The sequence below is a fragment of the Athene cunicularia genome (assembly GCF_003259725.1).
Source record: "Athene cunicularia isolate RWA chromosome 6 unlocalized genomic scaffold, athCun1 chr6_part1, whole genome shotgun sequence".
NCBI lineage: Eukaryota > Metazoa > Chordata > Aves > Strigiformes > Strigidae > Athene > Athene cunicularia.
In genome coordinates, this window is record NW_020799105.1 from 17,126,959 (window position 1) to 17,139,660 (window position 12,702).

The 12,702-nt window shown below is 36.8% G+C and overlaps 1 protein-coding gene across 2 annotated transcripts in view; it reads right to left on the reverse strand.

Annotated features, from left to right (window-relative positions):
- Window positions 1-12,702, reverse strand: part of NRAP (nebulin related anchoring protein) — a 53,436-nt gene that overhangs the window by 18,938 nt on the left and 21,796 nt on the right. For both annotated transcript variants that reach the window (XM_026851660.1, XM_026851661.1), the window contains 10 exons: window positions 12,421-12,528; window positions 11,485-11,586; window positions 10,780-10,977; window positions 10,451-10,555; window positions 8,174-8,272; window positions 5,901-6,005; window positions 5,327-5,434; window positions 4,390-4,701; window positions 3,221-3,325; window positions 1,026-1,124 (listed from right to left, as the gene is read on the reverse strand). In XM_026851660.1, the coding sequence (XP_026707461.1) occupies window positions 1,026-1,124; window positions 3,221-3,325; window positions 4,390-4,701; window positions 5,327-5,434; window positions 5,901-6,005; window positions 8,174-8,272; window positions 10,451-10,555; window positions 10,780-10,977; window positions 11,485-11,586; window positions 12,421-12,528 (1,341 nt within the window). The remainder of the gene's footprint in view (window positions 1-1,025; window positions 1,125-3,220; window positions 3,326-4,389; window positions 4,702-5,326; window positions 5,435-5,900; window positions 6,006-8,173; window positions 8,273-10,450; window positions 10,556-10,779; window positions 10,978-11,484; window positions 11,587-12,420; window positions 12,529-12,702) is intronic.

Here is a 12,702-nt window from a genome sequence, read left to right on the forward strand (position 1 = left end):
TACAGATAGCCACCATTTTATTTGGCCTTAGATATGACCCATGCCTTGACCACCAGATTTGCCTTTCCCAGAAGATTTTTTTTAGATTAGAATGAACCTCTCCATTTCACCCTGCAGCCACTTTCTCTAGCAAGTAAGCCCATTTGTACTGCAGTTCCATAAGAGGAAAATTAATGAGAACTCTATGTGTGAAGAAGTAGAGCAGCAGACTGATTCTGACTGTGGCTCAGTCAAACAAAATGACTTATATTTATCCTGCCTGAGATGTAAGCCTTTTGAATCTTATTAATTAAACCAAAAGCAAAGACACTATAAGTATTACAATAGCATGTGTTTTTACACAAAGTCTTTCATCTTCTTCTTCACTTTAAAAATATCTATTTTCACAATAAAACATCCTCTCATGTTTGAAACTTGTCTGTTTTGAGTGACTTTTGCATATTATTCATTTCTGTATTATCCCAGTTAAGTCTACAATATTTTTAAATCGCTCTTCTATTAAAAATAAACATGTTTAAACACCAAACAGCCTCTATTCTTTCCTTTAAGGTTTCCCCTCCTGGATTTCTCTCTCAGCAGGATGACAGCTTGAAATAATTTTTTTTCTTCCTTGTCATGCCGCCTTACATTTTGTTTCCAAAGAATATGCAGAAACTGAAATTTGAAAGATGTTTGAAAAGGGGAAAGAACCCCAAATGTGTTCTTCCTCAATGAATCTCAAAAGGCCCAAAGTCTCTAAAGGTCAAAGGTCAGTCTTACTCCTAAATTTTACTTCTAAAAAAAAAAAATGGACAGAAAGCCCTTTTTTACATGAAACTCCCATTCATTTCAGTGGTATCTCTATGACTTCCTGTTCCAAGTTAGAAACATGCTCTTTGTGAGATGCACCACACCAGAACACAGAAGTTTCATGGTTCCCAAGGATAATCTCAGAGAAAGAAAGAGAGAGAAAGCCAGTGCTTCAATCAGGTCGTTCAAAGAGGATACCACTCTTATAATCATAATGTATATACATTATAACTTACATCCACAGCCTGGTTATAACTAATTCTAGCCTGGATCATCTCAGGAGTGTCTTTAATACTGGTAAACTTCAAAGCATATGGATGCTGACGGTACTTCTTCTGTTGAGCAGAAAAAGATCAAAGCTGTGAATTTTGTGCTGCTCTTTCATGCTATTTGAAAGAGAAAAATCATAGGTTGCTGGAGATTAGAGTGAATTTGTGAACATAATTATTATTCCTCTTTCCTCATCTTTATGTCCTAGGTACTTTCAGATTAATATTTGTTTCAATTTAACAATAACCTTTTGCCAATTAATATTAAAGTATTTCTCCCTAAATATAAGTAAAACATTTCAAAATCAGATTCTGCCTACCTAAATACTCCCGGACTCAGGATTTTAAAACCTTTTTCAGATTACTGATTATATTTTTTATTTATAGTTTCTTTAAGCAGGAAATAATATACAATTGTTAATAACGGCAATCATTTAACATTGTTTCAGGGTTTAGGTTTACTCCTAACACCAACAGCAAATCTGTGCAGACATTAACACGGTGCGTAATTGTTATGATATATCTTCTAGATAATATTAATTCTGCTTGCTTGAAAGGACCCACAGTAGGTTCTGAGAGGTCTTGTTATATATACTTAATTAAGATGAAGGCTGTTTGATGCCAAAATGACACTTTTTCTATATGGCCAGGTCACTAAAAGCTTCCCTTCCTGCATGAGTTTTCCTATACCCATCAATACTCTTATCCCTTCTCCAAATAGTGCATGCTAAATTTTCCCAATGCCTGTGATGAACTCCTAAGTCAATAAGCATGTTCATGGCTCTTCTGGAAAATGTTTATGTTTGAGTCTAAAGGCATGTCATTCTCCTTTAAATTGAGCTGCGATCCACCAAAGTTTATCTGAGGCAACATCTTGATTCTCTGGGGACTCAAAGCACGTTAACTCTTTTAAGGTATTACAAGCTTATGAGCGATATTTTGGTTTCAGAAAGAAACTCCTTAAATATGAGCAATCTTCCTGAGTTTAAGCAGGGACAAAAGCGGTTTACACTTTGTCCTGATCAGTCATAAAAACAAATAAGAGTTGAACAGAACATCTCTACATAAAATTCCTAGAAATTATATTATTTTCAGCAGTATTACAAGGGCTAGTCACGGTGTGGATTAAGAAGGACGGAGACTCATAGCCACTTAAAATTATTTAGTGCTCACAAAAATGTTGAGATGAACAACCTAGCAGGTCAAATTTCTACTCAGCAGTTTTCACTACTATAACATCAAAATGGCACACCTGTACAGATTCACAGTTACTATTCCAGCCAGCATTGCTGTACTAGCTTTTATAAAGCTACCTTGCTTTACACTAGCTGAGGATCTAGTTTATTGTATCTAAAAATATAACCCTTCTTCATTGTAGATGATTACCAGGAAGAGTAGTTTTGGTAATCACGCAGACGTGAAAGGATGACCATATTTTTCTGAAACGCTACATCAGTGGTTATGCTCTTATTCACATTGACTGAATGGACAGATGATTCCTGCATCACCAGCGGTTATCTAAAAAATCACAGTATTCAATCTCCTACTGTAGAAGATTTGGCCAGTAGGACTCCCTCTGAAATATCAGAAACAGAATACTATGAACTTTTTAACTATTTCTGCCAAAATTTCCTTGGAAGGCCTCATGGAACTGGCACAAAGGATTCCAGAGTTCACCTTTTCTTGTAAGTGGTATTAGTCATAGGAAGAAATAAGGATGAAAACTACTTGGGCCAATAGATAGCTACAGACAGAGATATCTATATGAATTTCAATAGCTAACATGAATATATGTGAAAAAGGAATCCGTATCTTAAAAAAGAAGGTTCTGGGTCCAACGACTGCATCTTTTCATCATCTCTCCTGTTTTGCTTCATTAAAAAGGTAGGCTAGTGGGTAGCAATTGAGCACTGTTTGATTGCCATTATTATTCATAATATCATTTGTCACCTACTTTGTTTTTGCAAAGGCTATATGGACTCCTACTGGTGTGTGTTTGGTATCTGGTTTCCCTCTAATTACCAGTCCTATCCCTGGTTTTGAGGGCTTTCATGTGGTATGCCTTTTTCTTTCCCCTTTGAGTAGAAATTATTTTAATTTTATACAGACATTTTGCACGCATTATGCAGCAAATTCTGTTACATGCTGTCATGAAATCTCACCTCACTAATGAGTTCTCCTGCCTTCTTAGCCTGCTCCACATTTAATGACCCAGTGGCTATCCATCCAACTCCTTTCATCCAGTTCAAATCTGCTCTGTATAGGTTCTGACAAAGAAAAAAAAGGTCCTATTGTTGGTGTTCATATACTTAAAATGCCATTAAAGGATTCAGACATCTCAGGAACAATGAAGTCAAATTATTGCCTGCTTTTGTTTTATTCACTATTGCACAGTTGCAAGGAAAGCAAAAAAAAATTTCAGAATGAAATAGGAGTATCAGGATTCACCAGCACTTACGTACAATATGTTTTGCAAGACAGTCTTTAGAACTGGTCTACACCTTACCGTCATTTGCAATTTTTACTCTAACGTGGCAAAAACTTCAGTTTCTCTCTACATAGTGCACCGTTTAAAAGATCATGAATGATTTGCAATAATAAGAAAATGATACCTAACATTTCCCAACCCCTATATTTTTGGTATACTGGAGAGAAAGTATCTTGCTTCATTTTTTCCATGTGTCTTTAACGAAGAAGAGTACAGGATTGCTTCTCACTTTCTTCACAAAATCCCTCCTACCAACAGTCTGTTGAATTCCAAAAGCTTATCCAAGCACTACAGCTGCATTTCTCAGAGAAGCCAGAGTGGTTTCAGCAGTTATACCTCAACAAGACCTGTACACATATCTGTCTTAGTCTTCTTGAAAAGTTCTGACTTAAAGCCTCAGAATGAAAAATCTAACTTACAGTAAACATTTACAGTATCAGACAGTTCATCTGATGGCTACAGTTGAACATGTGGTCTCCATATGGAATTTTATCACTAATTTTATCACTATAAATTATTTAAGCTCCCTGCACATTACGTAAAAAAAATAAATGTACTTCATATATGAATCCTAGTACTTTAATAACATTTGAAGTAGGTTTTGAAGAAGCCATGCTCATAAACAGGCGTATAACTCTCCTCAAAAACACAGCACACCTTAAACATATTTCTTGAGCAAATAAGTGGTTAATATTTACTGGTTTAATATTAACTGCTTAATAGCTGAAAAATTGGGAAAATATGTCATGGCATTAAAAGCATAAACATCTGAAGAAACTCAGCCCTAAGTGTCTGAAGGGGCTGAATGAAAGGGTATTGAAATACATTAAGCTCTGGACTTACATCACTTTGCAATCCGTAGGCCCGCTTGGCCCAGGCCACTTTCATATCAGTAGGCAGGGCTGTGTAGTGGTGGAGAGTTGTCCTGTATCCTCTATCTGTGGCCAAATTCTGAGCCTTTTTGGCATGGACAAGGTTAACCATGTCCATGGAGACCTGGAACTGATTCTTTGTGTCCTCAAATGCCTTCTTGTACTCCAGATCACTCTGCAACTTTGACATTTGAAGGGAATGAGCCATCTGCGAATCTCCCTCCACAGCTTTTACTCCAATCAGCTTACCCTTCATCTTCTCATAACCTTCCTTATATTTAATCTGTGAATAACAAAATAGACTGTGAGTAAGTGATCTAAGCTGCCAAACTGACAACTCTACTAGTAGTAAAGCAATGGTCTATCAGTGTTGTGACATGCTTGGTCCTTGATACAAGCAAGTAAGAAGTCCATTTGCAATAGAGAACTAAGTGCCTTAGAAATTCGTGTTTATAAAGAACAAACCCTTTCCCTATAATAGCATGTTCACAAAAAGTTGTAAGAAATCTTTTCTTTTTGGTCCTCTCTAGAAAAAACAACATTCTTTAGGCACTGAGGTCAGAAGGTTCTTCCAGGAATTTTCTGGCCAGGCATAGATGTATTAAGTTATGATGTTTCATAGGAGACTTCCACTTCATTTTTAGTTCTAAAATTCACCCTTGGGTCAAAATGAGAATAGGAAAACACAGTCAGCATGTGGGGAAAAACTCTGAGTTGCTCAGAGCAAACCTTCTGACTACTTACAGAATGCCAATCACCTAGACAACTCCTCCATTGCTCCTTAGCATGAATCGAGGGAGGGTGGCTTAGGGCACTGAGATTTATGTGACACATCCCCAATGCTCTGGTAGCAACCTGGACTGTCAGCTGTCCTAAGAATAAAGAAGGCTGACGGAGTCCATACTCACATCACTTGCCAGATCCCTCTTTGCCTTAGCTGACAAGAATGACAAAGCATCCAGACGAAGCACAAATCCTTTTTCCTTCTGCTTCTCCCAGCTACTCTTGTAGAGTTTCTAAAGAGATGACAATAACACAGTCTCTTTATTACTATCAATATATTCTATTTGTTCTATAGTCACAGTGAAAGCTCTCAGTATCAACAGACCAGCATATACTCCATGTCCATCAACTATATGTCTAAGGATCAGATCCTGGTGTCTTCACTTACATAGTGTGGATACTGTGGATACTATAACCCCATTATCTCACTGGTTCCAGTGAAACTGTCAATGTGCCACTCATCTGGAGGCATGTAGAAAATACACAGCTTCAAACTTTAAAAGTGACGACTCTTTAGAACAGCAGATGTGACTAGTATTTAATTAAGAGCAAGTATTAAATGTAGATATAAAGTTTTTACATCTAAAGAATCTGGACCTTCTCAGAGAAAGAACTTGTTACCTACAGAACAAACATTTCAATAGCAGTTGTAAATATTCACAGGAGTAAGGGAATCCAAACCTCTGTCTTGCACAGTACCTCACTAATATTGGCAGCATTTGCTTTGGCCAGTATGAAGACAGGATCGTCTTTGCTGATGGTGTACTGATGGAGAAACTGCTCTTTTCCTGACCTGTAGGCAACCTGTCCACAGAAAGCAAAGCATGGTTAACAAGCAGTAGTCTGTGTTTAATGTTGAAGAAATACTAATTAAAACAGAGAAAATATTCAAGGATTTGTTAGGATTAATTTATTTGGTGAGTTAATCTTTAGCCTCATGTCTTTTTTTGCCAAATATGAATTTAAAAGCTGACCCACAGAGTCAGGTTGACCAAATTGCTCATGGTTAAATTTCAGGGAAGCAGTGAAATGATATACGTATAGGATACTTTGATTCTCTTTTCTAAAGTTTTCTGCTTAACTGGCTATAAAGCTGGCAGTAATTCATACTCTGTACAAAATGTATGCAAGAATACATTTCATTGAATATTAAACTGCAGCTACTTTTTAGGTGGAATGAAAGTCTTTAATAGGACACAGAAATAGTGCATTTTAGGCATGAAATGAAGAACACTAAGCAACTGAATCTGCACAGAAAATTTATGACCTAAATGTAATTGCTGACATAATACTCCAGTGAGGACTAACATTCCAACTTTAAATGAAAATATCAATGATCCAAGTAGCAAACATCTCCACTTTATATCCCAGGGCAACATCAACAGAGAAATGAACTGCTCTGTTTCAGAAGCCCATAAAGCTGTTGGAGGAGCTATTGAAAAGCTATGAAAAGATGTCCCATTTCAGAAACTGTTAAATTTCTTTACCTCTCACAGAAAAAGAAAAAAAATGTCCCCACTATAAAGCTCTAAATCCACGGTTACTATTCTGACTTTAACACACATACAGAAATTGTGTTGTTCAGTACAGAGAAGATAAGTAACAAGAGTCAGGAGATCTGTGCTCTCCTCTGATTCAATCTGGTGTCATCTTTGAGACACACAACACTCATCCAAGTAAGTGCCAGGTCTTTACTGATGCAGAAGAGCAAAAAAGGAAACATGGTAGCTGCCTGGAAAAGACCAATCAAGAAGCAATAATGCTTCATTCACATAACAACTGAGAAGCTGATGGTATCTTTATTTCAAGGCAGAACATATTAAAAGTAATTTTAAAAAAGCTTGTCAAGTCACTACTGTTCCAAAATTAGTTGGTCAGCAATTTTAACAGGTTCCCTTCCTTTTGGAAATTTAAGCGTAAGTTGCTGTCAGCTAAATCCTGCCAAGAAGTTCTGCAGTACCATCTCAGCCCTGAAGTGGTCAGGCAGTTGGACTAGACAATCATTATAGGTCCCTTCTAAGTGACATATTCTATTCTATTCTATTCTATTCTATTCTATTCTATTCTATTCTATTCTATTCTATTCTATTCTATTCTATTCTATTCTATTCTATTCTATCTATTCTATTCTATTCTATCCTATTCTATCCTATCCTATCCTATCCTATCCTATCCTATCCTATCCTATCCTATCCTATTTTCTAGTATTCTATTCTATTCCATCTACCAAGGTCACCCAGCACCAAAGAATAGGGAGCATTTTGAAAGCACACAGTATGGGAAAATATGCCTATTTTAGCATTTTGCTAAATCCCAGAACCATAAAATCAAAAGGTAAAGTACTTTAGTAAAGTAAGTAAAGTACTTTAACAGAAAAAGCTGCAGAATGTGTGGTCTAACTGATACAGCTTTAAGTAGTCTGACAGGGCCCTCAGTGGAAACACAGAACCTGGGATGGATGTATATCAGTCCCTGTGCTAATGTCTACCTTGCTTTGAAGCACTGCTTGAGGATCAGCTGGGAATACTGTGTTTTCCCTCTAACTTCCTTCCTCATTTTTACCACGCCATGGATAACCAGTTTTCACACAGATTACATTATTATCTCAGGAATACTCAGGTGCCTTCTCTGAACACATTTCAGCTATACTGGAATCCAACCTGCACCACTCACAAGTTTGTCATCAACTCCCCCTCCAGCCTTTAACCTCATTTATGAGAAGCCTTTCTTGTCTATTTCCATTTCCATTGGGGTTTGATTTCTGTTGTCATTGTTCTAGCTGAGAGAACTCAATGAGAAAATTCATCAAATAAACAAATAAAAACCTTTAGATATAAATCTCAAGAAATTTCATATATTGAAAGGTTTCATGACTAGGTTCTCTTCCACCACCATCTCAGGGTACCTATCTCAGGGATGAACACATTATGAGTAAGCTACCTGTAAAGAGACAAATTCAGTCAAGGACTCACGTCGCTTTGCAGTTCCTGGCTTTTCTTGGCATGCTTGATCTGAGAACTGTCAGCCACACTGGTGAACTTCAGAGCATCAGCCTTCTGTCTGTACTTTTTCTACATCAAATTAAAGAAGGTTACATAAGAATTTCTACAATATTTACCTTCCCAGAAAAATGTAGTGCTTTCAAAAAGTACATGACTGATAAGAGGCAAAAGTCCCCTGTAAATTCTCAAGACAGTTTTAGAACAGGTATCCACAAAATAAACTTCCAAAATATTACCCAGTGCTAGTATTTTTGATGCAAGGAGGGTAGTGCAAGAATGCCAAATGCATTGTTGCTGACACTGTAAGCATGGATACCCTTCATGCCAGATGTACGAGCTACGTATCTTACAAGATCCAGGTTGCACACCAACCAACAAGTGTCCTTCACAAACTGGGTATGACTTAAGTCAGGACCCAAGAGAGCCCATAAGCTACACAGCCAATCTATCTCATTTTCTTACATGAGACTTCTCAAGCATATACATGTGTTGTTCAAATCACTGAACATAAGCTATTGAGATATTTTTAAATTATTAAGATATTTCTCAATTATCAATTAAAGCAGAACAAGCAATTTCAGTGTCCTGAAAGTAACTTAAATTCAAAATCTTCCCCACCATCTCCCAGTTCTTTCCAAAGCAGAGCTCAATGTAGTCAAGCCTTCCTGGGAGCAACAGCTGTGAGAGAGAGCCCTCTACAAGGCTCAGGTCTTGGATGCTGGAAAAAACATTGTGCTTCATTCATCCTCTGGTACCAGTACTTACATAAAATCCATTTCAATGGACAAATTTGCATAGAGACTAACATTTCTAGTTTGGTAAATAAGACTGCCCTTACTTTTATTCCATCTTACTTTTCATTTTACATCCGAAACTCATCAAAGTGAGTGGAAAACTTCCATTGACTTCATCAGGCTTTGAATCAGGCCTGTTTCGAATCAGTATCTCTGTCTCAGCGTTTTGTGTCACTTATTTGAGAGCAGGCTAACCATCTCTTTCTATCTTTGAGACAACACAAGGAAATGCAGCACCTTATTTCAAGACCACAGTATGGTAGAGGAGATCAAGCAAACAATTCTTGCATACTTTAGTCAAATTCTTATTCTAACAGTTCAGCCATGAAGTGGGGCATTCCACCTAGGAAGGGTGTAAATGCATTTTTTCATTATCTGGCATTTCAGGAGAGATATCCTTCTGTTTGAACTGATGGGTGAACAGATAAGTTTACGTGGTGTCTCTGCTAAGGGAACACGAAATATAAGTTATTAAAAAAGCATGCAGCACTTCAAAGAGGTGCTCACTGCTTTATTTTAGGAACCTGTAAGGGAGGGAGGCAGATTAAAACCAGCATGTTTTGTCACATTGCATGGAACACAATGTAGTGACACTCTGCAAAGAAATTACAAAATGCCAGGCTCTATATGGCAATAGAGATTTCTAAAATAATATCCACTAGTCTCCAGTTTAAGTGACTGTCAGCCATCTCTTGGCCTTACACCGCACTGGAATGAAAAGGCAGATCATTATGGATTAAATATTTGTGGAAGTGATTATTACTACAGCATACCACAGCAGCAGATGTCAGCCTATCCCTAGCAAGACACTAGATCTGAGAGTAGCTGCTCTTCTTTTGTTTCTAAGATGTATTTTTTTTCCCTTGCAGGAGTAGTGAGAGGATGTCAGAGACCCAAAGTATCAGAGAGTGTGATCTCCAGTAACTAACTGGCTTCTGTTCCTCCAGCACTAAGTGGGATTTTACCCTTCTTGTCAAACTTCCCCAAATTTATTCTTCTGTCCTCTAGTTTTCCTAGTACTAGCAAGATGACTCAACCATAGCTAAGCAGCTGAGGAAGTGTACTTCCATAAAGTTAGTGGCAGTGCAAAATATCTAATTTTTCAACACTGTTCCTTAAAATTCTATGCACTTCATGTAACATGTATCATACAAAATTCTAATTCCTTCCAATGCCATGCTGCAAAATGGCAAGTGAATAAAGGGGTGGAAGCACAGTTATAGGGACTTTTGCCTCAGAAATTCGGCCCAATAATAATATATTGGAAAATATATTTTTAAACTCTAACCCAGGATCTCCTAAACTGTAAAATAATTGAACTATGTCCATCAGTTCTTCCATTTCTCAGAGTTTCTTTATTAGGAATTCCTTACTTATACCACATAATGTAGTGGAATAAGTGTACATAAACCTTTAAATAAACAACAAACAGATGCCTGAGCACTTTGCTTACCTCACTGACCAGATCTCCTGCCTTTTTGGCTTGTTGTATATTAAGACTTCCTTCTGTAATACACCCAGCTCCTTTCATCCACATCAGATCTGCCCTATATCGAAGCTGTAGAGAAAAATGACATTTATTGGCATGAGAAACACGGGCACAAATTTTGCCTGTCAACATGTACACCCTTTTGAGTTTCAAAGACATTGCAAAGACATTTTAAAAAGTTGTAGTACAAATCAACCAGCATCCATACAAAATGAGAATTAATATCAAACTGAAAAAGTCTATAAAACACTCATACTAATTGTAACAGCTGGACTGAGTATACACCATCTTACATCACTCTGGAGACCATAGGCCGCCTTTGCCCATTTGGTCTTCATATCTTCTGGAATCACTGTGTATTCATGGAGTCTCTTTCTATAATCTAAATCACTAGCAAGTGCCTGGGCCTTCTTAGCATGTCTCAGGTTTATCATATCCATAGGCAGATGGAAATGGGTCTTACTCTCCTCAAAATCTTTTTTGTAGGCAGTCTAGAAATAGAAGGAATGAAAATGAGTTGTCTGTATCAGTGTATTGAAAAGCCAAAGCTCTCTTAAATCTCCCCACTTGTTTGGGTCCTTACACAGATTAGGCAAAAAACACATGTAGAAATTGGGTCCTATGAGGGATCCACAAAACAGAGGACAGGATGAATTTTGCAGACTTTAGAGACATCTTCTCCATCATAGTACACCTTACTTTTAAACAGAATTTTATCTGCCTGTAAATTTTATGTAAAGTGTTTGTATTGCAATGTTAATAGGATGCTATTTTCCTGCCCCAAAATAAGGACACCATCAACCCAAAACTCCCTGTGGGAACCAAAATACTGTGCAATCATTGTAGATTAACAGACAAAGGAAGGAAACCAATTTTTTGTTAAATGCTTCCAGTAATTTCTTATACTGAAATCAGTAACAGTAGTAGATTGCATATTATTGCTGAAAGATTCATAATTATGAAAAACACCTTTTGAGTAAGAGAAATAAATAATTTACCTCACTACTCAACTTGGTCACCTGCAGAGAGTGCAAAAGTCTTGAATCTTTTGTTCCAATTGCTTTTCCTTTTGTTTTTTCATATTCTTCTTTATATTTAATCTGTGAAAAAAACAGTTTAAGTCAACACACATTCCCAGTTACTCAAGAGATAAGTAATATGTTTTTCACTGGTGATTTGGATGGTCAAAATTTACACGGGCTTAGTCTGATTCGCATTCTCACTTCGCCACTTCAGATTTCCCAGATTTTCTCAGAAATTCCCAAAGGTGCAAGGTTGGTCTCATTTATGTTATCTTTAACCTCATTCTTTAAAGCTCACCCCTCTGAGGTGGATATGTTTATAAATTTAAAGTCTTTTAATTAGCTAAATTATCTTGTTCTTAAAGCAAAAGATAAGAAATCAATCATGTAAAAATCAAGCAAGAAATTCAGGATTTGATTTTCTTAATGAATTTTGGAATCACCATCATTGCTGAACACATTCCAGCTGAAGGAAAAGTTTTTGTTCTTTTCTGCCTCTCCACAGGTATCAATTTCTCATGAGATAAATTGTTTAAAAAGAGTTTGTTTGGAAATTTTTTTATATACATGTGTTCATGTTAAAGAAGCAAACTAAAGAAATACACATTCCCTTTGCAGCGGATGCTAGAAATATTTTTGAGGCTATAAACAATTCAAAACACTGAATTTTACTATAGCGTTATTTTGCATATTTTGCTTCCTTCTGTACACTTGTATTTAAAAAAAAAAATGTCAGAAATTGAAATTTCATAGCAGAGCCTGAGAAAGTTTCCAACTGTTCATCAGCCATTGAGAAAGATGGACAGCCAAATGCAGGATTTAAAAATCCAGATTAAGTGAGCTAAGCTTTATTTCCCTGTGCTATAGCAACTTATATAAAGAATAATTCCTAGGTAATTAAATATAACATACATCACTGGCAAGATCCCTTGAAGCTTTGGCAGCAAGTAAAGGCAGAGAATCAAGTTTCATTTCAAAGCCTTGGCCCTTACTCTTCTCCCAGCCTTCTTTGTACTTAATCTGAGAAAGGAAAGACAGCAACATGTCACTAACACATAAACACACAATATGCTCAGTCAACAAACTGAAACCTTCTTAAGTCACACGTCATTATCATTTTGAGCTAATTAATCAGCCAGGATTGAGTCAAGAATTTTATTCGCAGAGTTTACAGGCACTTTAAATCCCAGATGA